The sequence below is a fragment of the Gorilla gorilla genome, chromosome 9, assembly GCF_029281585.2.
Source record: "Gorilla gorilla gorilla isolate KB3781 chromosome 9, NHGRI_mGorGor1-v2.1_pri, whole genome shotgun sequence".
Taxonomy (NCBI): domain Eukaryota; kingdom Metazoa; phylum Chordata; class Mammalia; order Primates; family Hominidae; genus Gorilla; species Gorilla gorilla.
The window spans coordinates 16,972,868-16,999,412 of record NC_073233.2 but is presented as its reverse complement, the minus strand read 5'-3'; the positions used below and the strand labels follow the sequence as shown (position 1 = coordinate 16,999,412).

The 26,545-nt window shown below is 43.5% G+C and overlaps 1 protein-coding gene and 2 long non-coding RNA genes across 14 annotated transcripts in view; 1 reads left to right on the top strand and 2 right to left on the bottom strand.

Annotated features, from left to right (window-relative positions):
* LOC129525359 (uncharacterized) overlaps positions 1-26,545 on the bottom strand; it is a 110,286-nt gene that overhangs the window by 40,991 nt on the left and 42,750 nt on the right. The window lies entirely within an intron of this gene.
* The window catches only part of IRAG1 (inositol 1,4,5-triphosphate receptor associated 1), a 157,732-nt gene that overhangs the window by 118,216 nt on the left and 12,971 nt on the right, over positions 1-26,545 (top strand). For 11 of the 12 annotated variants that reach the window (XM_055355434.2, XM_055355437.2, XM_055355436.2 and 8 more), the window contains 8 exons: positions 665-788; positions 3,743-3,773; positions 5,965-6,105; positions 7,259-7,390; positions 9,448-9,589; positions 16,320-16,369; positions 16,916-17,023; positions 19,225-19,289. In XM_055355434.2, the coding sequence (XP_055211409.1) occupies positions 665-788; positions 3,743-3,773; positions 5,965-6,105; positions 7,259-7,390; positions 9,448-9,589; positions 16,320-16,369; positions 16,916-17,023; positions 19,225-19,289 (793 nt within the window). Of the gene's footprint in view, positions 1-664; positions 789-3,742; positions 3,774-5,964; positions 6,106-7,258; positions 7,391-9,447; positions 9,590-16,319; positions 16,370-16,915; positions 17,024-19,224; positions 19,290-22,914; positions 23,242-26,545 lie in introns of those variants that run through there. The other variant, XM_063710652.1, reaches the window with a different exon arrangement.
* LOC134759275 (uncharacterized) lies at positions 7,404-20,567 on the bottom strand. The gene is made up of 3 exons (XR_010135360.1): positions 20,158-20,567; positions 16,287-16,398; positions 7,404-7,431 (listed from the first exon to the last, which is right to left on the bottom strand). It is a non-coding gene; the product is annotated as an uncharacterized lncRNA (long non-coding RNA).

Below are 26,545 nucleotides of genomic sequence, written 5' to 3'. Positions count from 1 at the left end.
AGAAAGATTTATGGAAAAGAGAATACTTGGTTTGTTCATTCTGTCTTCAAAGCACAGACCCAAGATAGTTTTAGAAGTTTAAAAAACAAAAAGCTGTTCATTGTCTCTGTTGACTAGGAGGCATTTATGTTTCTGAGATCTGTAAAAGATCTAGCAACCTTAGGTTTACTCTGGAAAATCTCTTATCTATGGGGTATGGAATCAGATGCTAATTTCTAAGTAGGATACATAATATAGAACATTTTAATTTGTCCAAGGAGGAATAATTGAACAACAGGTCTCCTGAGAAGCCTGCCAAGGAGCAGGTTTTCTTCCCAAACATTATAGCCAAAGAGCCAACGAGCTTCCAATTGCCAGCTTAATACTGTGGGAAGCAAAGGGAAGAACATAACATTTGAAGCAGGTAGACCTTGAAGTCTGGCCATGCCATTTGCTAGTTCTGTAATCTTGAGCAAGTGACTTAACCTTGCTGAGCCTTGGCTTATCTACATGTAAAATGGGATGACTAAGTTCTAGCTCATTGTGAGAATAATGTAAGATAACAATTAAAAAGCCCTTAACATAGAACTAGATACTTATAAATGTCAAAGCTCCTGAAGCTAGCTGCCAACAGTACTACTGTGATTTCAAAGAGACATTTTATAAGTAAGCACTTTTTTTTCAGGGCTTCCTTCTGAACTCTCCCCAGCTATTGAGGAAGAAGAGTCAAAGAGTGGCTTAGATGTCATGCCTAATATTTCTGATGTGCTGCTGCGCAAACTGCGGGTCCACAAGAGTCTCCCTGGAAGGTAAAATCAGGATGTGGGTTACAGAAGACCCTGTACCGAGTGGCCCCTGTGTTGGATTCTAGGTGGGACACAGAGGAACACCAGTCTTAATTCTTGAACCCAGAAGGGCCAAAGTCCAATTGTCTAGATAGGGATAATGCATTCGAAACAAAAAGAATAATGAAAGGCCAGGCTGGGTGTTTTCAACTCAAAGGCCAGGTGGGGTTCTTAGGTGAGCACAGTTCATGAAGGCATAAGGGTCACCAGAAGCTCATGGCAGCAGAGAATGGGCTTTGAGCCAGGAGACATGGGTTTCGATCCCAGATACACCATTTACCCATGACTAGTTAAGTTTTCAAATTTTTTTTGTAGAGATAGGGTCTTGCTATGTTGCCCAAGATAATCTTGAACTCCTGGCCTCAAGTGATCCTTCTACCTCGGCCTCCCAAAGCACAAATAACATTTAAGTAACCAAATGAATGATTTGAAAGAGTAAAGTTGGTAGAAAGACCATAAAATAGGGCATATCTAGAGAATGACATGAGAGTGGGGCATTGGGTAGGAGGTCAAGGAAAGGCCTCTGTGATAAAGTAATAATTTGAGATGTGCAAATAACAAATGACAAAAAGCCACTCATGCAAGGGTTTTGGTAAGATTTACAGAGGAAAAAAAATTGTAATTTTAACAAACGGTGCTGGGACAACTGGATAGCCACATACAAAAGAGTGAAGTTGGACCCCTACCTCACACAAAACACACAAATTAACTCATAATGGATCATAGACCTAAATGTCAGAGAGAACACTATAAGACTCTTCAAAGAAAAAATATAAGTAAATCTTCATGTCTTTGGGTTTTTTAGATACGGCACCAAAAACACAAGAGACAAGATTTTAAAAATAAATAGTACTTCCTCAAAATAAAAACTTCTGTGCTGCAAACAGTGTCAAGAAAGTGAAAGGCAACCCACAGAATGAAATATTTGCAAATCACTTATCTGAAAAGGAACTTGTTTCTAGAGCATATAAAGAAGTCTTACACTCAATAAAAAGATAAATAACCAATCTTTCAAAATGGAGAAAGGATTTAAATAGACATTTCTTCAGAGAAGATATACAAATAGTCACTTAAAAAAGATGCTGTGTCCTTTTAGAGGCTCACAGCTCTGCCCCCGGGTACCTATGCCCATTTGTAAGGCACAGTTATCTGCATCAGACACCAGACATACCATGTGGCTTCTCTGCCTAAATCATACTTCTCTGAGTCCTCAGAGTTTCCCCCCAGACCCCCACTTTTTTTTAAGGTGGGTATGTTCTAACTGGGTGTGGTGGCTCATACACCTGTAATCCTAGCACTTTGTAGGCTCAAGGCAAGAGGATCGCTTGAGGCCAAGAGTTTAAGACCAGCCTGGAAAACAGAGTGAAACTCTGTTTCTACAAAAAATAAAAATAAAAAATTAGCCAGGTATAGTGGCATGCACCCATAGTCCCAGCTACACTGGTGGCTGAGGCAGGAGGATTGCTTGAACCCAGGAGTTCAAGGCTGTAGTAAGCCACCTCTGCAGTGATCCTGCCACTGCACTCCAGCCTGGGCAGCAGAGCGAGACCCTGTCCCCAAAAATAAATAAATAAAATAAAAATAAGGTGGGTGTGTTCTATAGCAAAAAAGCAGAATGTGAGTCATTGAAATAGAAAAATGTTTGGTTTATAATTTATGAAAATATGTACATTTCACATAATATCCCAACAAACCCAGGAGTCAGAAACAAACTTGGCAAGTTTTGCCAAATCATTTAAATCATATGTGTATGCTGTAGATGACAGTTAAGGCAAGGGCCTGATGGGTGGGGTTGTGACAAGGACTGTAAGTGTCAAACATCCCTGCAGCTGTTTGTCCCGTGTTCTGGACTCTGCTGACTTCATGGCCATGGGGTCTTCTCATCCTGACAGGAAGGCACTCATATCATTCTCTAGGGGTGAGAACCAGCCCCCTGCAGAGATGGCTGACCCCTACCTTTGCTCTTGGGGTCCCTTCACACCCGTTCAAGAGAGGAAGCTGTGTTTCCTGAGAAGCTTATTGATGGCATGCTCTGTTGCCAAGTTCTGTGACGCTGGTAGGACCCCTCCCAGGCCTCCCCGCCCCAGCACAGGAAAGGGCCTGTGCATTATTTACATTGTGTGGACTTCAGATGGGGCCAGCTTTAGTTACCAGCAAGAGCAGCAGCCACAGCAGCATCGAGTGGACATGCAGATGCAGGGACTGCCTATGGCTAGAGAGCCCTGGCTGTGGGAACGCCACAGACGAGGAGCCGCTCAAAAGGATGCCTCTGTGTCGGCTGGGGCTTTCTTGCCACTCTGTGATTCTAGCCATCAGAAGTTCTTGCTGTGGAGAAGAACCCTGGTCACTCTCTCCTACCATTTATTCTCTGACCCGCATGCACCTTTGTCACAGCCCTCAGAGACAGAGGAGGGTGAGGCTTTGCAGACCTGTGTGGATATCCCCAGAACAATTATAATGGCAACTTAGATGTGTATGAGTTATAAAGTCCTTATCACATGCATTTTCTTATTTCTCACAGCAAGGCTATGAGTTCAAGGTCACATTTCCCGAGAGCCCACTGAGTGTGGATGCCATATATTTATGCATACAAACACATACACATACATACATGAGTACATATAGTGCTTATAATACCTCTGCAAGGTAGGTGATATGATTCCCGTTTTGCAGATGAGCACGCTGGGGCTTAGAGAGATTAAATAACTTGTCCAAAGTCACAGAGATAGTCATAGTGCCGTAAGAGTCAGTATCTCACAGGTGACAGAGCACAGGCAAGGGGACATTGCATCTTTTCCTTCTCACCAACACAGCTTACTCCACCCCTGGAAACACATGGTCTGCTGGTCATTCAGAGTCACCTTTGGGTCTATTGACTAGGTTGCATACAGTTCAATTGTGTGTTTTCTTTTTCACAGTGCCCCTCCACTCACTGAAAAGGAAGTTGAGGTAAGTGACTCAAGTGTGTTATGAAATTTAGTGCCCGTGCTTGACTGGGCTTATTCAAAACATTTCTTCCTCCAGACTCTAGCTCTGACATTTTTAGACAAAAATGAGAAAGAGTGACTGTGGGGTAATGTGAACATTCATGACCAGCCCTCTTGAACCATGAGATCCCCATTCCCACGTCCGTTCATGGAAGATTTTGACAAATTTGGGCAAAAGGGAGAAGGTAGTTGGAAATTTTACATTCCTGTAAGGATTGTTTATATTCTTTAAATGTACGACTTAGATACACAAAACCAACTGGGAGTCTGCAGAATTGAATCAAATTTATTTCAAAATTACTGAAAAATGGTCAGATTTCAAGTTCTAAGCTTTAGTTTAGTGGAAAAGGGGGCTGGCCTCCTCAGGGTTTCAGCTACAAGAATGCCAGCTCAGCGGAGCCGGGAAGCTGTGCTGTCAGCAATCCAGCCTTCCGGGATTCCTCACTGGGGCCTCCTTGTCCCAGCGGGGTTGTGAGTGAGCTGAGGGGAATCTGCATTTCATTCTGTAGTGGACAAAGAGAACTTATCAGAGGTGAGACAGTGAGAACTGCTGATGTGGACCAGATAAGCAGAGGAAGACAGACAGTCTGAAGTATCTACCACAGATAGTATCTATAACTTGCACACAGGCATTGCACTTGCAGTCTATAACACACACATAGCCATCCTTTCAGCTGATCCTAACTAGCAGCTCTGAAAAGCAGGTGGAGCAGGAATCAGCACAAAGGAGAAAACTGAGTGAGTAAATAACCACACCAAGTTTCTAGATACTGTAGTTGGCAAAACCAAGACCTAGATCCAAGTGTTCTCACTGAATTCAGAACTCATTATGTCACACTGCTGTTAAGGGGATAATCAAGGTATAGAAAATTAAGCATTGAGCATTATTCATAGACTTGACCAAGGCCGGGAAAGGCAGAAAATTTCTATCACTGGGCTATGAGCTCTAAGCCTACCCACTGACATTTGTGAAGATGGGCCATGGGCGGTTTGTTTAATGTCCAAATGCTGACCGCAGATGTATATGGACACAGCTCTCAGCATGGTGGAAATAAAACAGGCTTTCAAATCAGACAGTCTGAGGTTAAATCCTGGCTCCGTTACTCCGTGTCACCTTGAACAAGTTAATGACCGTTCTGGTCTTGGCCTCTTTACCCATAAACATGTATAACAGTTCCCACCCCAGAGGGTTATTGTGAGATTACATGAATTTGTAGAATGAAAAGCAGTGCTGGCATATAGTAGATGCTCAATAAGGAGTAGTTTTCAATATTGCCTTCATCATCATCATTGGGTCACTTCTGTACCTTCAATTCTTCTGGAGATGACTGCCTTCCATGGGCCATGTTACATGAACTTCAGAAGCCCCTGTTGTTACTAACCCTGCAGGGTATAAATCTGCTACCACTCAGGGCAGATGATGGCTGTAAAAATGAAGACCATTGCTTCCTTCCTGAGTGAGGTCCATCTGTCTATTTCTTCTCCCTAGTAGTTTCCTACTGTTCTGGGAATTCCATGTATGACCAATATTATCTTTTCAAAGTCTGTTCATGCAGGCTGCAATTTTGGCATGAAACATTCATTTATTCCAGAAAGCTTAACCGAACAGAATCATACCTGGCCTTATTTAATCTCCTGGCAGCTACTTAAAGCTTCTATCAATACAGGATTTGGAATACTTGGGCTAGATGCTGATTGAAGTTTGCTTTAAGTCAACAATGCTTAAATCTCACATGGAGTTTCTTTCAATACAGTATTTTCATGCAAAATCTCCAAAACCCCTCATGCAATAAATCCCAGCATAAATCCAGATGCTTACACAATTAGCTGTACTGGCCTGAGTTTATCTAAACCCAGATACAGGATGTTATTTTCTTAAAATTCAGGAAAAAGCAAAGTGTTATTCTCTTCTTATTTTTTGGTAGAATACATTTGGACCTCCGGTTCTGGGAAGGGCCTAGCATGGACCTTGGGTTACTGCTTTACCATCTTTTTTGTGGTTTCCTGTGAAGTGAGCATTTCACTTGCACATGGCTGCTTTGGCAGCTGTTCCAGGGGCTGTTGCAAAATGCTCATACAAGGAACAACACCTGCAGCCTTGTCCTCTGCAATAACTCCTCCTAGCACCTCTCTCACACTCTTGTTCCCAACAGAACGTGTTTGTACAACTGTCCTTGGCCTTTAGAAATGACAGCTACACTCTGGAATCTAGAATTAACCAGGCTGAAAGGGAACGCAACCTGACAGAGGAGAACACTGAGAAAGAACTGGAAAACTTCAAAGCTTCCATTACGGTAATTGTGGAGCCTGATGTGAGGAATCCCTGGAGCAGAGACTGTCCCCAAGGGCCATACAGGGTGTCATGCTTCTCTCAGGTACCAAGTATAGTCTCCTGAAGTGAAAAATTGAGCCAAGACTCTGACAGTGTTCCTCAGAGAGTTGGGGGGAACTGAGGCAGAGATCCCAAAGGCCTGGTTCCCTCAGGGCTGTGGGCAGGTCCTCCAAAGCCTTGGGAGCTTCTCAGAAGGGGGCAGGGTGGCCTGGGTATGACTCCTCCTTTCAGGCGCCAGGGATAGCGTGTTCACATTGGGCTTCTCCAAGCACCAGAAGAAACTGTGGCCCAGGCCCCGCAGAGGCCACTTCTCTCAGCCTGGATGGGGCCCAGAGCTGCTTTCATGAGAGCTGAGTCTAGGCTTGGTATGTGTCTTAGTCAGTTTGAGTTGCTGTAACAAAGGGCCTTAGACTGGGTGGCTTAAATGGCAAACATTTATTTCTCATAGTTCTGGAGGCTGGAAGGCCAAGATCAGGGCACCAGCATGGTCGGGTTCTGGTGAGGGCCATCTCTGGCTTGCAGACTACCACCTTTCCATTATATCTTACATGGTGGAAAGAGAACAGAACTCTCTGGGGTCCCTTTTATAAGAGCACTAATTCCATTCATGGGGCTCCACTCTCCTCACCTGATCACCTCGCCCAGGCCCCACTTCACTATCACATTGAGGAGTTAGGATATGTCCCCACAAAAGTCAGCAGATGACTTTGTAGGGGGCACAGACATTTAGCCCAGTGGTCCGCAACCCCTGGGCCAGGCCGCAAACCAGTACCAAACCACGGCCTGTTAGGAACCAGGCTGCACAGTAGGAGGTGAGCTGCCTGAGAGCATGACCTCCTGAGCTCCACCGCCTGTCACATCAGCAGCAGCATTCGATTCCCATAGGGTCACGAACCCTATTGTAAACTGTGCATGCGAAGGATCTAGGTTGTACCCTCCTTATAAGAATTTAATGATCAGAGGTGGAACAGTTTCATCCCCAAACCATCGCCCCCGCCAGGTTTGTGGAAAAATTGTCTTCCAAACCAGTCCCTGAGGCCGAAAAGGTTGGGGACTGCTGATTTAGTCCATAACATTATTTGAGGACCCCAGGTGATGCTCCTACTCCTGTTCAGTCCTCAGCTTCACTCTGGCACCACTGTGAGCACCGGGAAACCTACCAGAAGTTGCTGGAGGACATCGCTGTCCTGCACCGCCTGGCTGCCCGCCTCTCCAGCCGAGCTGAGGTGGTAGGCGCCGTCCGCCAGGTGAGTCTCTCCAGCCCCCAGTCTTGCCAACTCTGTTCCACCTACGTAAAGTAGAGCAATCACCCAAGCAGCGGCAACTACAGATACCACTTAAAGGTGGCTTCCTCTGGGCCAGGCATCCTATGTTCATTGCAGTATTATTCAGAGTATTTTTGGCAGATCACTGAACCCTCAAGGTGCTTTGTGGAAAAAGGTTTCTGTGGACGCACAAGTTTGGGGACTACTGCATACTATCTTTCTTTCTTGGAAATTTCTAACACATTGGCCTAATCAAGGCTTTGATAACTCCTATGGTGGAGAAGGCTGGTTCACTTTACCTACATAGTTCCCAAACGTATTTAACTGAAGAATTCCCCCCACAGCTCTCCATTTTATTTTTCTCAAAAAATACCTGTTCAACTCCCATGGAGCTAGTATTTGACAAAACATACTTTAGGAAAACCTGCTTTGTCTCATTAAATCCACCCAGCAACCCTATAAATATCCTGTTTCCCAGATGAAGATGCAGAGTCTCAGAAAGTAAAAGCGTTAGTGGCGGAGTGGGGCACAGGCCCAGGTCTGGCTCTCTGTTGGCCACTTTGAAGTCCTGAAGCATATAGAGCCCCGCCCTGGCCCCCCATGTTGTAGCAGGAGCACATTGCCCGAGTTCTAATCCTGGCTCCAACCTTCATTCGCTGTGTGACCTTGGGCCCCTTACTGAGGTTTCTCTGCTTCAGTCTTTTCAAGTATAAAATGAGGATGGTCACATTATCTGCCATAGAGGGTTGCTGCCATACTTGTAAAGCATTTGGGTATTGTTATTGTGTTGCTATGACATGAATCTATGTCCTGCTGCTCTGGTTACATGAGAGGAGGTTCCTGGGGTGGTGCAGCCCTGAGCAGTTCCTATTAAATAAAAGAAAGACCTGTCGCTGGGCCATCCCACCCTGTGTCCTTCAGGACAAGGACATCTGACTCAGCAGTGGTGCCCAGGAAGTCACTCCAGCTGGGAGCAGCAACACAGGAGGACTCTAGGGAAGTAGCTAGTCTCAGCCACGCATGGCTGTGGGACCTGTTCCTGCGAAGCCACTGGGTGTGTCCCTCTGTGGCCAGGCAGGGCCTGAGCTAGATCCTCTGAGGGATCTAACTGGGGTATGAGCAGAGAGAAATGGTTCTCATTGTGTGCAGGCTTCCCAAACATGTGCCTCAGTCCACCTGTCACTCACGCCATCTGCTCCCTTCTCCAAATGGCTCCCTCGTCTTGGCTGCTATGCCTCAGTCTTTGCCTTCCTCTCTGGCTCCACTGGGCCAGGTCAGGCTTCATCCTGTTTTTACCTGCTGCCCTCACTGCCACCAGTCTCACTCCCTTGAGTCCCATCTCTACCTATGACCTGATTATGTTACTCTCTTACTTTAAGGGAGATATTCAATGGCTTCCCTTTTCCTTCAGAATAAGTTCAGATTCCTTTGTCTAGCATTCGAGGTCCTTCACAACCCAGACTTACAAATAGACCCAACTGCTTGCTGATTCCTACATAGGTAGGAGGACCTGTAGTGTCTGGGCTTTCTGGACAGCCCTGGTTTATTATGTCGATTGTCCCAGCATAATTTGTCGTCGTGCCTTTCTTCACTCTCCAGAGGACTCTTATTCAGAGGATAAAACCTCATCTACATATAAGCCCTGTGCTTCCCTGCCTCTAGACTCCTCTTGGAGTTCCCTGGCCTGAATGCTGTGTCCCTCCTGCCCTTGTCTATGGGCCCAGATGCTGCTCACATCCTACATCCACTGCATTCCCTCTCCATGAAGCCTCCCCTGACCCGTTCTCTGCAAGCAGAAACAACTCTCCTCTGCCTGTCATCTCCTGCAGTGTGGTGGCTGTGCTTTTCTCATTCTCCCTAAGCGCAGGTGCTGAGTCCACCTCTCAGCTCACATGGCAGACAGCAAACTCTTCAGAGGGCAGAGTCTTGTCCCTGTATCCTTTTGATTCTCCTAGCCCAGACCCTAAGTCAGCGCAAATAAGTGCCAACGGAGCCTTTCCTCCAATGGCCTCATGCACTCATGTGCTCCTTCCCTGCAGGAAAAGCGCATGTCGAAAGCAACGGAAGTGATGATGCAGTATGTGGAGAATCTAAAGAGGACGTATGAGAAGGACCATGCAGAGCTCATGGAGTTTAAAAAGCTTGCAAATCAGAATTCAAGCCGCAGCTGTGGCCCCTCTGGTAAGGACCTAGGCTCCTGCCCCATCTTGGCCCTACAAAGTGGACTTCCAAGAGCTCTTGGCTAGGCTTAGAGCTGTCAGAACAGCCCCAAGACTTATTTCCAGTTGAGCAGCACTCCTGTCTAGTGCTGCCCACAGGGGCCTCCCAGCAGCTGCTTCAGTGGGCCTGGCAGGGCAGTCTGGAACCAGGAAACATGAGCCTTTCCAAAGTGACTTCCTAACTCCCAAAGCAATAAATCACAGTGGCTGACCATGGATACAAAGCCCATGGGCTACAAGAGCTCTTGGACTTACAGGGTCTGAGAGTGACCCTAGACCCTGTCAGTCTGTGTGCTTTGGGATCCCCTTTTAGGCAGCACATGCTAAGGAATTTGGGCTTTATTCTGGAAGGCATTAGGGATCCAGCCAATGATTTTAATCAAGAAAATGACTTGATCATATATGTAGTTTAAGAAGATTCCCTTTAACTGTGGTGTGGCAATTACATTACTGGGACAAAGCAGGGATAGAAAACCCCATGAAGATGTTCTTGCAACAGTCCAGGTGAGGGGTGAAACCTGGGCAGTTAGGGTGGAGTGAGAGTCTGGCTGAAGGAGATGTTATGGAGAAAAACAGCAGACTCATGGGTAAGACAGAAGTTTCAAAGAAATACTCTTGTTTAGAAGTTCTATACGAATTGCTATAGGAGCACGGGGGAGGGCCCACCTGATTATGCTTGAAGGGAGACAAAGAAGCCTTCAAAGAGGGATGGTATCTTGTTGGTGTTTTAAAGTAAAAATAGGAGTTCTCCAGTCAATAGAGGAAGATACATCCCAAGTGGAGAAACCAGCATGGACAAAGGTATGGAGGTTGGGGGTGAAAACAAGATGAAACAAACAGTTTGTCATAGTGGCAGTGTCAGGGTGTGGTAGTGACAGGTTGAAAGTGAGACTTGGTTGACCAGGGCCACACGCCAGGCCATGCTAGCAATTTGAGCCTCTAGGCAACGGGGAGTCATTGGTAAGTTTATACCACATGATGTAATCAATCCGGCTTTATTTTTAGATTATTCTGACTTTAGTGGACAATATATTGGAGGTGTGCAAAAGCTGAGGTAAAGAGAGACACAGTAGGAGGCTCTTTCTCAGTCCAGCAGGAAGAGATTGGTGCCTTGGACCAGATCTCTCCATGGGCACTGTCAGGGTTTGAACTCTGGCTGATGAGGGTGGCTAGCAGGAGAAAACAGACCTTTTAGCAACAGGAATCCCTGTGGAATGCAAACATCCGTGTTACCAAGAGCTGCAGAAGGGAAAGTACAGAAAGTATAACAGATGGAGAAACCTTTATAAACAGGAGGTTTCACAAGTTTCCTGGAGAATATCAGTGACATGTCCCAGAGTCCCAGAGTCCAAAGGCAGCATGCACACATGCTCCAGACTGTCAGCTTTGGATCTGTCAGCAAGGCTCCTGACCCACATGCACCTAGGCCTCGAACCATTTTCCGTCAGTGTTGGAAGCTGAGGAAGTTGCCGCCAAAGGAATCCTAATGCATGGACTCCTGCATTTATTGCTGCACAAGGCCTCCTGCAAACCACCTTACCTAAGATTTATAGGATGAGCAGTTACCCATGAGTCTCATTTGTTCATTCTACAGACATTTACTGAGTACCTTTGGTTTGCCCTATATAATACTGGAATATAGAGGTAAAGGGCACACAGTCACAGACCCAAAGGAGCTCCCAACCTTTGGGAAGTCAAGGCAGTGTAGCCAGTGCTATGACAGAAGAAAGGAGACTTCCAAGGAGAATACACCACAGAGTCCCACATTCACTCTAGGAGGATGAGAAAACGCTTACCGTAGGAAAGGTCAACGATAGCTGTACATGTTTTTCTGATATTTGTTTCCACTCCAGTAGTTCTTCCAAGCTATACCTCAGCTTGGGCTAGGCAGAGAGGCCGTAACCACTCAGCAGGTGTTTCCATAAGATACTCTATGACTGTTCCCTAATAGTGCTTGTGTCTTAAGCCTTTACACAACCTCTGCAATCTTTGTCTATGCCTGGGATTTTGAAGACTGCAGTAAATAAAATATCCCTGATTTCAAGGAAGGTGATATACATTTTTTAAAAATAACATGTTTCTTTCTGAATATGAAATTTACCAATTATCTGCATTTTAGATTATTTCCTTAGTGTAGATTTCTAGAAGTATGAATACTAGCTCAGGGGAAATAAATTTTTTAAGGCTCTTAAAGCAAATTATTTTCAGATAACCCATTTATGTTTTCACTGAATGGGTTACAATACTCAATTCACCGTGCCATTGACACAATTCTTGTTCTTTCTTTTTGTAAATATCCATGACTTTGATAGGCCACAATTGTGTCTTGTCTTATTGTTTTAATTGTATTTCTCGGCCTTTCCAAATGTTTATGGAACATTTGTATTTCTACTTTTAAAAATTCTGTATTTATGACCTTTGCCACTTGTAAGCTTGGTAGTTTACTAATTTATATGAACTCTTCACATGTAAAGAATATTTTCTGGTTCTGCTATTTTGGCTGACTGGAAAACTTGAAAATCTTTTGACCACAAGCACTTAGAAATTTCTGCTGGACAAAATAAAGCAAACCTTTGTCCAAATAGCTGAATCCACAAGAAAATAAATTGAAATACCCAGATACAAGAAAAGAAAAGAGAACTGAAACCAAGCTGACCCTGCAGCTTCCTTAGGGACAAGTGTCAGCCTTGGTTATCTGGGAGCTGAGCTTTTGCACTTGCCTGTGATCTGAGACAAGGCCTGGAACACCTATGGTAGAGAGTTGACACAGATTCCCACAGAAAGTTAAGGCCGTCCAAGGACTATATCCTCAGATGGAATTTGGATAAGGAAAAATAATAATCACCAACTAGCAGAGAAACAAGGAAATTTGTTTCACCCTGGACTGTAGTAGGAAAAAACACTTTCTCCTTCCTCATAGGGAAAGTACATGCTCACAAAGTGACAGCAGTGATGATGCAATATGCAGAGGATTTGAAAAGAACAGCAAGATGGTGCCTCTAAGATATGTTAGAAATAAGCAGAAAAGCACTCTGGAGAGACAGACCTTGCATTTGGACACACAGGATTCCTCTAATAAAGCCTCACTGAAGATGACTTCACAACTTAAAATTATAAAATACACAAGAAAACAATTCATCATGAACAAAAATCATCAGTTACACAAAACAATACGATTATATCCTAAGAACCTCGGAAAATAAAATGATCTGATAATTTTTTTTAAGATAAGCTTAAAATTGTTACAGGTAGCTGGGTACAGTGGCTCACGTCTGTAATCCTAACACTTTGGGAGGCCAAGGTGAAAGGATCGCTTGATGCCAGGAGGTTGAGACCAGCCTGGGCAACAAAGTGAGACCCTATCTCCACAAAAAATAAAAATAAAAAACAATTAGTCAGATGTGGTGGTGGGCACCTGTAGTTCTAGCTTATCAGGAGGCTAAGGTGGGAGGATCGCTTGAGCCCAGGAAGTCAAGGCTTCAGTGAGCTGTGATCATGCCACTGCACTTCATTCTGGATGACAGAGTGAGACCGTCTCTAACTTAAACAAAAATTATTGGAGACATAAAAGAATGGATCAAAAACAGAGTAAAAGAATACAGTTATCAAAGAAGAATAAAATAGAACTCCTCAAAATGAGGAATAAAGTCACAGAAATCAAAAACTCAAGAGTTTAGATGTGGTAGTTACTATATTTGAGGCTATTCTTCATTATTCCAGATCTCCTTCTTCTGGGCACATTTACCCATCCCCTTGAAGTCACAAGGCAAGGCCATGGGATTTGCTTTGGTGAATGAAATATGAGTAGAAGGACATGTCACATCTGAACCTAGGCCTTTAAGAACTAGGATGCAATTTGCCCTGTTTCTTCCTCCTAACATGATAACCATCATTGCTCCAGAATAGTAGAAAGCCAGTATTAGGCTGAGTCCAGAGTGAGGAAACACAGAACCAAGCTTGCAGACTTGGAAGTAAATGAGCATGTAGCATAAGCAAATCACATCTTCCTTGTTATCAGCCACTAATACTTTGGAGTTGCTTATTATTAGTATGCTATTAAACTAGTATAACCTAGCTTATCCTGATTGATTATAACATTTAAATCAAATTGGGCACAGTTGAAGAAAAATTAGTTAACTTGAAGATAGGTTTGAGGAAGTTACCCAATGTATAGTTCAGAGAAATAAATTGATTAAAATTATGAAAGAAGCATTGAGATATGGGATATAGAATGTAGAATGAGAAAGTCCCAAATACATTTATTAGGCCATCCTTAAGGGGAAAACCAAGGAGAGAAAATATGCCAAGAAAGAATGGCTAAGGATTTTCTAGAACTAAGGAAAGTCATCAATCATTGGATTCAGAAAATACAGTGAATTCCAAGCAGGCAAAATAAAAACACACCAAAGAGAAACTGCAGAACAGTAAAGACAAAGGGAAGATCTTAAAAGTCATCAAAGAGAGAAGATTACTTACAAAGGAATGACAATTCTCAATGGCAATAATAGAAGAAGCCAATGGAATAATCTCTTAAAAGAACTAAGAGAAAATAACTGTCAATCTAGAGATAACACAGATGGCTAAGATACCATGCAAGATTGAGGGCTTGGTAAAGACTATTTGGAGACAATTGAGAAAGTTTACCTCTCATAGACCCTCGCTGAAAGAACAACTAGAGGATGTACCTAAAGAAGATTGAAATTGAACTCAAACACATGCTCACAAATGTTCATTGCAGCACTTTTCACAATAGCAAAGACATGGAATCAACCTAAATGCCCATCAATGACAGATTGAATAAAGAAAAATGTGGTACATATACACCATGGAATACTATGCAGCCATAAAAAAGAATGAGATCACCTCTTTTGCAGGAACATGCGTGGGGCTGGAGGTCCTTATCCTTAGCAAACTAACACAGGAACAGAAAACCAAATACTGCATGTTCTCACTAAGAAGTGGGAGCTAGACATTGAGTACATATGGCCACAAACAAGGGAACAACAGGTACCAGGGCCTACTTGAGGGTGGAAAGTAGGAGGAGGGAGAGGAGCAGAAAAAAATCAATGCTGTCTACTAGGCTTAATACCTGGGTGATGAAATAATCTGTACAACAAATCTTCATGACAAGTTTATGTAATGCACCTGCACATGTACCCTGAACCTAAAATAAAAGTTAAAAATAATTGAGCTCAAAAGAAACAAGTAGGATACAAGAAAGAATAGTCAACCAAGACATTTGTAAACATGTGGGTAAATCTAAATAAGCACTCTCTGTAGAAATCAACAAACATAATGAATAATTTAAGAATACAAACACAAGGTGAAATAAAAATCCTGGAAAGCGATATAATTAAGAGTGAGGGTTATTATTTTAAGATTTATTCAAGAAAAGAATAGAGAGCTTGTTTAATTTTAAATTTAAACTCAGTATGTTCAAAAGTTAAGAGGACATGCTAAAGGTTAAAAATAGAATGTATAATTTCCAAACAAAAGTGTCAGGTAGGAGGAGGGGTAGAAAAAGTCAATGAATAAAACAAAATAAATAGAAAATATAAAATTACATGGTAGAAATAAATACAAATATATTAATCACAAGAACTATAACTAGTATAAATCTATTGGTTAATAGAGAATCTCAGATTAGATTATGAAAAAAACAGGCCAGGTGTGGTGGCTCATGCCTGTAATTCTAGCACTTTGGGTGGCCGAGGTGGGTAGATACTTTAAGCTCAGGAGTTGGAGACCAGCCTGGCCAACATGGCGAAACCCTGTTTCTACTAAAAATACAAAAATTAACCAGGTGTGGTGGCACACATCTGTAATCCCAGCTACTTGGGAGGCTGAGGCACGAGAATCACATGAACCCAGGAGCCGGAGGTTGCAGTGAGCCAAGATTGTGCCACTGCACTCCAGCCTACGTGACAGAGTGAGACTGTCTCAAAAGAAAAAAAAATTTTTTTTTTAAAAAACACATACAGCTATGTGCTTTTCAAGAGACTCACCAAAAATATATGGATATGAAAGAGAGAGATATGCAGGCTAAATGATATTGGTTAAACTGAATCAAATTGAATTGAACTAGCAAATACCTTTCTCTGCACATACTCAGGTGTTTCCTGGTGGTAGGATTATCCAGGTATGAAGCTAAACATATTACGTGAGTTATATCACTTAATGTATGTAGTAAGGAGAAGAAAAATCCTGGGGTGGTAGCTTCCTTTGTTCTGAGTCATTTGGTAGGTAACATATTGAAACTACTTCTGTTAGCAAGTTTTCATTATTTACCGGCACCACACCTTCCTTGCTCATAGTTTCTCTGACTGTACATCCTTGAACGAGCATGAAATAACCCAATAAGTCTTCGTGTTGCTGAGTAGTTTTCATACACTATCTAGGGTGTTATGCAGAGCGTGTTTAGTGGGGTCAGATAAAGATCAGAGGTCCAAGACTGGGGCTTCCTATAGTGAGAAGGGGAGTTAGGATAAAGGTTTTGTCCAAAAAAAGCCCCCACTCTGCAGCCCCATCTCAAAGGATGAAGAGCCAAACTCAGTGTCCCCAACACCCAGACCCTTGGGCTATCCCTTGAGGGCCAGTTCTGGCCCATGGATACGATAGCCTAGTTTCTGTTTCCTGCTGGTGCCTAGCCTGAAACTTACCTGTGTTCTCTTCTCTGCTCCCTCCTGCTGCAGAAGATGGGGTCCCTCGCACGGCACGGTCCATGTCCCTCACGCTGGGAAAGGTATGCATGTTCAAGGAATACCAGGGCTCCTGGAAGGAGTATGACAGAACTTTCCATGGTCACCCAAACAATCATTCATTCTGGGATCCATGGATGCCAGAGAATCTCTGAACAGAGTTTCTATTCGGCTTTCCACACTCTCAAGTTTAGCCTCTGACATCTTACCTTTCTTGCTCATGGTTTCCTTAACTATGTATACATCCCTTAAATGAACATGAAATGATCATAAGCCTTCATATTGCTACAGGCAGCTTGAATACAGTCTCCAGGGTGTTACCCAGAGACTGTGGGGTCATTTCCATTCTGTATCTCCAAGATCTCATAAGCTAAAATAGAACAGATTGAGCGTTCACTCACCAACAACAGAAAATTTGGGTCAACTTTGGCCACTCTCTCCACACCAATTCTATCATTGCTACTGCAAAACCAAAATATCCAGTGAATGCCATTACAGCATTAGAAATAAGTAGGCTTTTTCCCAGCCCTTCTGAACTATGGCTATTGCTACCTCCAAGACAGTGAGCCTGGTCACTTCTCTTCCTGCAGAATATGCCTCGCCGGAGGGTCAGCGTTGCTGTGGTTCCTAAGTTTAATGCCCTGAATCTGCCTGGCCAAACTCCCAGCTCATCATCCATTCCCTCCTTACCAGCCTTGGTAAGTATGACAATGTCTGCCTCCCAGCACAGAATAGTAGAATAACCTTTCCTTCGTACTCAGTCCTAGGGCAGGGAGGGTGACCAAATGGGGGCAGGGTCAACAAGGAGAGGAAATTTCCAGAATAGAATCTGAGTGATAGGCTCAAAAACTCAATATACACCAGGCTGCATGTATTCCACTACTCTGGGAAGTCCCACTGCCCTTAGCATGGTGTTGGCAGCTCAGCGTTCTTTGCAAATGATAACTCTTTTTGTGCTTACACCACAATCTGCCAAGGTGGTTACAATTTTTTTCTACTCTGCAGTGGGCTTAAGTAGCTGAAGTTTGTAACGTGTGATAGGTGGTAGAACAGCTTTGAACCCTAGGTTCTCTGATTCCTCAGCCTGAGTTCTTCAACCCATTGTTCTCCTGCCTCAGTTCATTGTAGCATTGTTCATAATAATGAAAAGTGGGAAACAATTCCATGTTCACTAATAAGAGATTGGTTAAGCAAATGGATATTCCTGTAAGGGGTTTCTGTAGAATTATCCATAATTTATTATGAATCAAAAGCAAGTAAAATAGAATATACAAAACCTAGTGTATAAACAGTATAATTCTGTTTTGTACTTTTTTTTTTTTTTTTTTTGAGACGGAGTCTCGCTGTCGCCCAGGTTGGAGTGCAGTGGCGCGATCTCGGCTCACTGCAGGCTCCGCCCCCCGGGGTTCACGCCATTCTCCTGCCTCAGCCTCCCGAGTAGCTGGGACTACAGGCGCCCGCCACCTCGCCCGGCTAATTTTTTGTATTTTTAGTAGAGACGGGGTTTCACCGTGTTAGCCAGGATGGTCTCGATCTCCTGACCTCGTGATCCACCCGCCTCGGCCTCCCAAAGTGCTGGGATTACAGGCGTGAGCCACCGCGCCCGGCCTGTTTTATACTTTTTAAAAGAGTGTGTTTCTGTGTGTAGACATAGAAATTTCTGGTAGAAGATATGTGAAACAGCTAATAATGGTTATCTCTAGGCAATGGTAAAATAGTTCATTTTTATTTTCTTCCTGATGCCTTTTTATATTTCTATAATAAGAATGTATTAGTAATAATCAGGAAAAGTACATTTCCATTTCTTTTAGACAAAGACGTTTGGATATAACAAAATATTTTCTGTATCCCAGGCCTTTGTGCATCTGGCTAATTCTAATTCTTTCTTCAGTGGTTTCTCTATCCCCTGCCTATGACTAGCACTACCCTATAAGGAAACAATTTGATTGTGTAAGCAATTGGAAATTCAAGCTCTATGTAATACCAGTGAGTGGTATTCACTGCTTCCTGCCTCAAGCATTTCAGTCATCTATGAAATCAACCTAAATTCCCAAATTACCCACTAAAATAAAACAACCTGAAAAAAATGTTTAAGAATGTTGGAGAGGACTGGTTAGTGTATTTTAACAGATCTATTTCCCATACTTTGCCTAAAAGCATAAATTTATTTTCCAAATATATATATTCCTTTAGACTAGGGGTTGGCAATCAGGGCCATAGAATAAAAACCACACAGGGTACTTTTAAACGATTATTGCCCCAGGCCCCACACCAAGATTCTGGAGTGGATCCATACTTTTTTAAAACCTCCCCCAGGTGATTCTAATGTGCAGCCAACATTGAGAACCATTACTTAAACCAAATCCATTGCAACAACACAACCTGGAAATCCTGGGGAACGTATTGTAAAGAAATTTCTGACGGTTTGAGCTTTCAGTAGTGATTTGCATCTCCTGAGAATTGTACCTGGAGCTATGTCTCTAGGGACAGTGATGGGCTTGTGTGAATCTATTGTAAGGAGCCTGAGACCTGCATTTGTAGGAGGCCCACTGGTGTTCAGTCACAGTTGCTAAACAGGACAGAGAAAAACTGATGGCTCCTCTCCAGAATGGAGCCTCAAGATGTAAACTTTCCTCTTCACTTAAGGAAACTTAGCAGAGGTGAAGGAAAAGGAGGAAGCTGCATGTGCCCTAGAGGAAAGGAACGCTGAGGAAAGGAGGACAGGGAAGGCCTGAGGGAAAGGGCCAAGTCCTGGGCTCAGATGAAGATTGGAAAGTGGGGGCATGGAGGAAAGAGGAGAAGCAGCAGCCCCACTCCCAGCATCATCAGAAACCCAGCAGCTCTGGCTTCTTCCTTCCATAGCGCATCCTCAATTCTCTGTCTTCTGTTTTTCATTCAGTCGGAATCACCCAATGGGAAAGGCAGCCTACCTGTCACTTCAGCACTGCCTGCACTTTTGGAAAAGTAAGTTTGTCGATTTTCCTCTTGGCTTCAGGGATCTCTCAGGAAATTTTCCCCATTTTACTTTCCTTCCTCCCATTTTTATCCCCAAAATGCAGTGGAAAGCAAATTAAGTTTTAAGGGAAATGAATGGGAGTCTGAGACCCACAAAGATTTCAGAACCTGTTTGCAAAATTCTTGAACCAGGAAGATGCCCTGAGTGAGGCCAAGTGTACCCAATCTTAGAGAGCCCAGAGAAGGCTGGAGCCTTCTCTGCCAATTGGGATTCTTTGGGCTACAGACAAAAGAAAGCCCCAACTCAATGGGACTTAATTAAGTCCAGAGGTAGAGCTGCTCCTGGTATGGCACAGCAGGGCTCTAGCTCAGCAAGTCTACAACTTCCTTGCCTCTGGCCACATTGTATGTTAACTTCATCATCAGGATTGTGGCAAATGGCTGGTAGTTCCTGGGATCCCCTCCAGACAGGACAATACCTAGAGGAAGAAACGGACTGTTTCATGCCATGTTCCTTTCTTAGGAATAAACCCAGAAGCCTTTCACCAGTCTTCTCTATTATCTCATTGACAAATCTGGAAGGAAGTCCCTTTCTAAAAGAATCACTTTGGGAAAGGGATTGTCATTATGGGATTAAACTATTCCCTGGGGTTGGTGAGAGGGTCAGCTTCCCATAAAGCAAAATGACTCCACGAAGAAGAGTAAATTCCTGAACAGAATCATGTTGCTGTTAGGAAGTAGGAAGGAAAATGCATATTGGATTAGCAGCCAGCAGTTTCTGTGATTTTCTAGGCATCTATGCGATTTGCAGATCTTTTCAACCTCAGCCAGAGTAAGGCAGGCTGTTTCTATGCACTCAGAGGAGTTTATAACTTACTTTTCAAATTCTTTCATTTGCTTGCTGAAAAACATCTGGATCACACCTGCTGCCTCTCAGAATTTTCCCCTGCTGCCTCTCAGAATTTTCCCCTTGTGTCTTTTCTCACTTGGTAGAACATATACCTTATTCTTCCTTCTTCCTTGCCTCAAGACAGCTTTAGTCCTTTGTTTTTCTTTGCTGTTAGAAAAGTCTTGCTATCTGGCAGGGAACCTGTATGTTGGGACCCTTTTCAGTACAGACAAGCTCCCATCTCCAGACTCAGCCTGCCTCCTACATCTCTCATTCTGTATAGCCATCGGCTTATCACCCAGTGATTTGTTAGTCTTGAAGTTTGCCCAGCATTTCTTCTCTTTGCCACCTCACCCCCATAAGCTCACAGGTCCTTCGTGTTATAGAGGGTCTCTTGGGGTCTCTCTCTCTGTCTTTTCTTGATCACTACAGGGAAATTGTCAAGAGGTAACACAACCACCACCACATGGAAGTAACCGAGTTTACAGAAACTTACCAAGTCCCTAGAGTCATAGTACCTCATCCAGGGTCTCTGAATCTCTCCAGAAATGGTCACCTCATGCTCTGACTGAGAAACCCACTAAAATTCTCCCTGCCAACCTTCCCTTTGGGTGCACAGATCCCTACTTCAGAGAACCCTCAACTCTAGCCCCTTTCCCAACTCTAGGCCTGCAGAGCCACTCAAGGCAGAAGATCTCTTCAACAGACTCTTAATCATGACAGAGAGGGCCTGAACTCTGTAGAACTTATGCCAGGCCAGTTGAGCACTTCTGTCCAAGGCAGTGGGAATCATGAAAACATGAATTATCCTTGGTAAGGGAAACTGAGGTACAAAATTGGAGACAATAAGCAGCAGCCCCAAATTAGGAGTGTCAATGGGTGACAATCAATAGTGGCATCACCTTTCCAGTGGTTTATAGAACCTGGAGAGATATGGACAGAGTGGGGATTAAGGCAAGTCAAGCACACTGGGGCTGACTCGCCAGTTGGGAATATACCCATGTAAGAATGGTTGCAAAGAGGTGAGGGCATCTTTAGAGGAAGAGGGGTTCAGGATGAACAACAGCTTCCCCTTCTGGATTTCTCAAAGATGTTAAGTGATTTCCATTTAAAACTGGAAACATGGCCAGGCACGGTGGCTCACACCTGTGATCCCAGCCGTTTGGGAGGCTGAGGCGGGTGGTTCACGAGGTCAGGAGTTCAAGACCGCCTGGCCAAGATGGTGAAACCCTGTCTCTACTAAAAATACAAATAAATAAATAAATAAATATAAAGTGGAAAATTTACTTGATTCCCAACAGACTAACAATGAGACAATATATGAGTAAAAGTGATTTCGTATCTTCTGTCCTATACACAAATACAGTCAATTCTAGCTGCCCTATCCATATCGTGAAAGAGAAATAATGTGTTATAGTTTAATATACATTGCTTTGGAGACTGTTGTATTCAGCTTCGTATTAAAATGATTTCACCTTTCCTAAGCATACAGTGACAAAGCAGGAAGGGCACTGGCTAAGCAAAGGATAAGATCAAATACCCTGTGGCTAGTTCACAGGAAGATACTTGAGAGCTGGTTACACTGCTTTATGAGATTTCAGAGAATGCTGAGCCTTGTTCTTGAAGGTCATTTCGTAATGAACTGCTCTTCACTCATCAAGGGCCTAGAAACCTGTAGACTTAAACATATGGGTGGAGAGTGATATTTAAAGTTAGTCCTGAAGATGAAGAGAAAACAAAGCTCAAGAGCAGTTCGCAAGTAGAAATGGCTATGTCATTGTAGTCTTTTGTTCTTTCATTCCTTCAGCAATTAATCACCAAGGGCCAGGCACATAGAATGTACTCAAGGAGCTTGCAGTCTAGTGGGAAAGACAGATGGGAAGCAGCCTATTATAATACAACATGATGGGTGGGATCGTAAGGAAGTGTAGGTTGCTAAGGGAATGATGCAGCAGAAAATGAGCACCTAACCTGATTTTGGTGTAAGGTTGGGGGAACTGGGGAAGTGGGGGGAAGAGAGAGCTTAGAAAATGATTCGCCTTGGCTGGGCAGTGGCTCACGCCTGTAACCCCAGCACTTTGGGAGGCCAAGGCAAGTGGATGACTTGAGCTCAAGAGTTCAAGACCAGCCTGGGCAATATAACGAAAGCCCCATCTCTACAAAAAATATAAAAATTAGCCAGGCATGGTGGCGTCCACCTGTAGTCCCAGCTACTCGGGAGGATGAGGTGGGAGGATGGCTTGACCCCAGGCGGGAGAAGTTTCAGTGAGCTGAGATTGCACCACTGCACTGCAGCCTGGAACCTGAGCGACAGAACCAGACCCTGTCTCAAAAAAAAAAAAAAAAAAAAAAGTTTCCCTCTAGGAACTTACTTTTAAAGTAAAAATCTAAAGGGTACATAATCAACTAGGTGAACAGGAGGTTAACAACATTCCAGGCTTTGTCCATGTGACAAAGTATGGAGTATTCAAGGAATGATGATAATGATAATGATGACAATGGTAATTACTGTTGACTATTTACAGCACTGATGACAATGGTAATTACTGTTAACTATTTACTGCACTGATGACAATGGTAATTACTGTTAACTACTGCACTGATGACAATGGTAATTACTGTTAACTATTTGCTGCACCTCGCTTTATGCCAAGTGCTTTGCTAATTGCTTTGTATTAATAATCTCAGTTAATCCTCACAGTAATTCCATGAGGGAGGTATACTATTAATATCTCTGTTTTATAGATGAGGAAACTGAAGCTCAGAGAAATCGTCACTTGCCTGAGGTTACACAGCTGGTAGATAGCAGAGCACATGCCCTTACCCTTTTAATAGACCGCCCAACTGGAAGAACAAAACGAAGTTCAGTGTGACCATAGAGAAGAGGATGAATTTAAGAGCTATTTTTGAAAGAGCCTGGTGACCGGTTGGGCATGGAGTGGAGAACAGAGTCGGGGTGAGAGACAGGGTGTGTGTGGAACCGTTCACAGAGGGATCAGCAAAACCAGGATGTAGATGATGCATACGGTTAGTGTCAAAAAGGGGTTATTATGTTAATGTATCACAGAGCAATTTTAACTCTGAATCTCTAAAAATAACCATGTTTCTATACTCTTGAAGCACCCAGGGTAAATTCCTTAAAGATTTCATAGGACACTAAATTTGTACAGTAAGCAACTCCCCTTTGCTGATGGTATCTTGGAGTGAATTCCTCCCTCCCCCCCACCCACCCCAATAAACTTGTGGTGGACCCCAGGTATCTAGGACTGAGTAACACGGAGTAAGGAAGCTTGGGTTCCCTGGGCTGGGCTTGTCAGAGGGAACCATGGCAGTGGGGGTGACTTGGAAATATTGCTGAGCCCAAGAAGATATGCCCATCACAAAGGATAGTAGCCACTTTCAAATATTGTATACCATGTGGGAAAAGTTCAATCTAATATACCTGCCTGTCCAAAAATATATTTTGACTAAATAGTTCTTCACATTAGTGAGAGCTGAGCACAATGACAAACATTTTTGACCTGGTGCACGTATGAGAATAATGAGCCTCATTTTCATGAATCATCCCAGAAAGAAAGCACATAGGATTTCAGGCAGGGGACAGATGCCAAGATCCATGAGCCTTCGGGCCAGAAATCCCTAGGGTGGGCACAAGCTGTGCTCAGCTCCAGTTTATAGCCATGATTACAGATTCGTTTAGTCCAACCCAAACACTGGGTTCTCAGGAAATAACCATTTACAGAGAGGACTTGTGCCTTTTACAACATTCCTAGGTAAGGACTGGATAAGTCATAGTGAAACCGATGCAACTTGACAGGCACTTAAAGGCACCTACTGTATGCCAGGCACTATTCTGACCCAAACACAGTCCTTCTTCCTGTGATTACAGTCATATGCAGGTATCTAAAACATACATCAATGCCTCCCTGTGAGTCATGCTGTCACAGAGGTGCGGTGGCAGCATAAAGGGAGAGAGAGGGCCAGGTGCGGTGGCTCATGCCTGTAACCCCAGCACTTTGGGAGGCCGAGGCAGGTGGATCACTTGAGGCCAGGAGTTCAAGACCAGCCTGACCAACATGGTGAAACCCCATTTCTACTAAAAATGCAAATATTAGCCAGGCGTGATGGTGCACGCCTGTAATCTCAGCTACTTGGGAGGCTGAGGCAGGAGAATCGCTTGAACCTCGGAGGTGGAGGTTGCAGTGTGCCCAGATCATGCCACTGCACTCCAGCCTGAGTGACAGAGCGGGACCCTGTCTCAAGAAAAAAAAAAAAAAAAAGGAGAGATCAACTTTAACCAGAGGGTGTGGGGGAGGGGAGAACACCAGCAAAGGTTTCACAGAGGAGAAGGCATTTGAGCTTAGTCTTAAAGATGCTTAGAGAGAAACTTCCAGATAGTTAGAGAAGATATTTAGGAAACTACAAGCTCAGTTTAGAGGTCAGGAGAGAACAGCAAACATTTTACATGTTGTGTTTCCCCCACTTCCCACCCTACCTGCAACCCCTCCACTCCCCCCACCCCCCCCCCCCCCCACACACACAGTAAACAAAGGCCCTCCCAGCCACTTACACTGTAGACAAGCAGCCTTGAAAAGAGGGGCAGCATGGAAGCCATGGTCCAGCCTGAGGGCAGGAACGGCTTCACCCAGCAGAGTGAAAGGAAGAGACTTCTATTGAAAGAAAGGTGGGGGTTCATGGAGGGCTGGAAAGTCCATCTTGACACGCAGGTAGAAGACCAAGGTGAGAGTCCCAGCACCAATAACGTGAATTTAGGCAAGTCACTTAATCAACCTGAGCTTGGGTTTCTTACCTGTGAAATGGGATAATACCCTACCTAGGTGGCAGATAGTGCAGTCAGAAGAATGGGCACATATCAGACTGCACAGGGTAAAATTTGAACTCTACCACACACTGGTTATATGATCTTGGGCTGGTCCCAAGATCATATACATTCTCTCACTTGATCTTTCCAATGATAAGAAGAGCTAAAAGTTAACTTATTTATCAGGCTCTGTTCTAACATCTCATATAAGGCTCACAAATGACCCAAGAAGGTATTACTGTTCTATGTTTGACAGATATGAAATCACTTGAAATGCGATTCTCATGCCTCAGCCTACTTTTTGAGCCTTGGTTTCCTCATCTGTCAGACAGAGAACACTAATACCTTCTTGGGTCATTTGTGAGCCTTAAATGAGATGTTAGACCACAGCCTGATACATATAAGTTAATGTTTAGCTCTTCTTATCATTGGAAAGATCAAGTGAGAGAATGTATATGAGAGCCCTATAGGGGAGCTGAAATGAACAGAAGATCTGCATGTAAAAGAGTTGATGAAATGGGCTTCCTGGCCCCTGCTAGGGAAAAGTTTTCCTCTCTAGAGATCAGTGACCCAAGGACAATGAGAGCTTTGTTTACAGTCACTTATCTGCAAAATTCTAAGGTGCATAATGTGTGATGACACACAATAGACATGCACCTGAGAAAGTTCCTAAAGCCATTTTATGAAAATGTAATGTTAATTTACCATACCTTAAATTAGTTCACATTTAGGTTTCCTCTGACTCTGAAGTGTCTCAGTAATATATAACAAGTTCTCCCTTGATGATATAAATAATTGCCTGGATTTTTTATGAGTCATATTTGGAGGTAGCTTAGATTGCTCCCGAAATGTACCAATACATTTACTATATAACAATAATAATAGCAGATATAATTTGTTGAGTGCCATATTCCAGAAAGTTTATTTACATTTCTTCATTAATTCTTACACCTCCACCATCAGGTATGTATTACTATCCCCATTTTACAGTTGAGGAATCTGAAGTTCAGGAAGATTAAGTAATTTGCATGTCTTGGAGCTGGTATTTGAATCCAGGTTTGCCTCAGGCGAGTTCTTTTCCTTTATACTACACTGTCCTCCTTCACGCATGCTTAACATTAAGGAACCTCTAAGGCTGACAGTTGTATATAAATCAAAAGTCTGATACCAATATCTCATTTCTTATATATATATATTTCATGAAAGAATTACTTTCCCTGCCCTTGGCTGTAGCTATGTTTTTCTCCTCTTGCTCCAGTCATTTGGATAAATAGGAAACTGCACATTAGGCCAAGGTCACATGGAAGGGAGTGGATAATGTAATTTGCAAAAGGAGAAATGTTATGAATAGCTGGTATTTTTAGAGCGTTATCTTTCTTGTTCACAATGGGTTGTGGTTTCCAGCCTGACTAAATGTAAATTTTAAAAGGTCTGAGGAAAACTAAGAGATGGGAAACTGATGCCAAGAATGAGGAGAAGATACAAGGCTCACTCATAAACCCTGTCTGAGAGTTCAGGGAGGGTGGCAGCTGTGATCTTTCAGAGTCCTGGCTG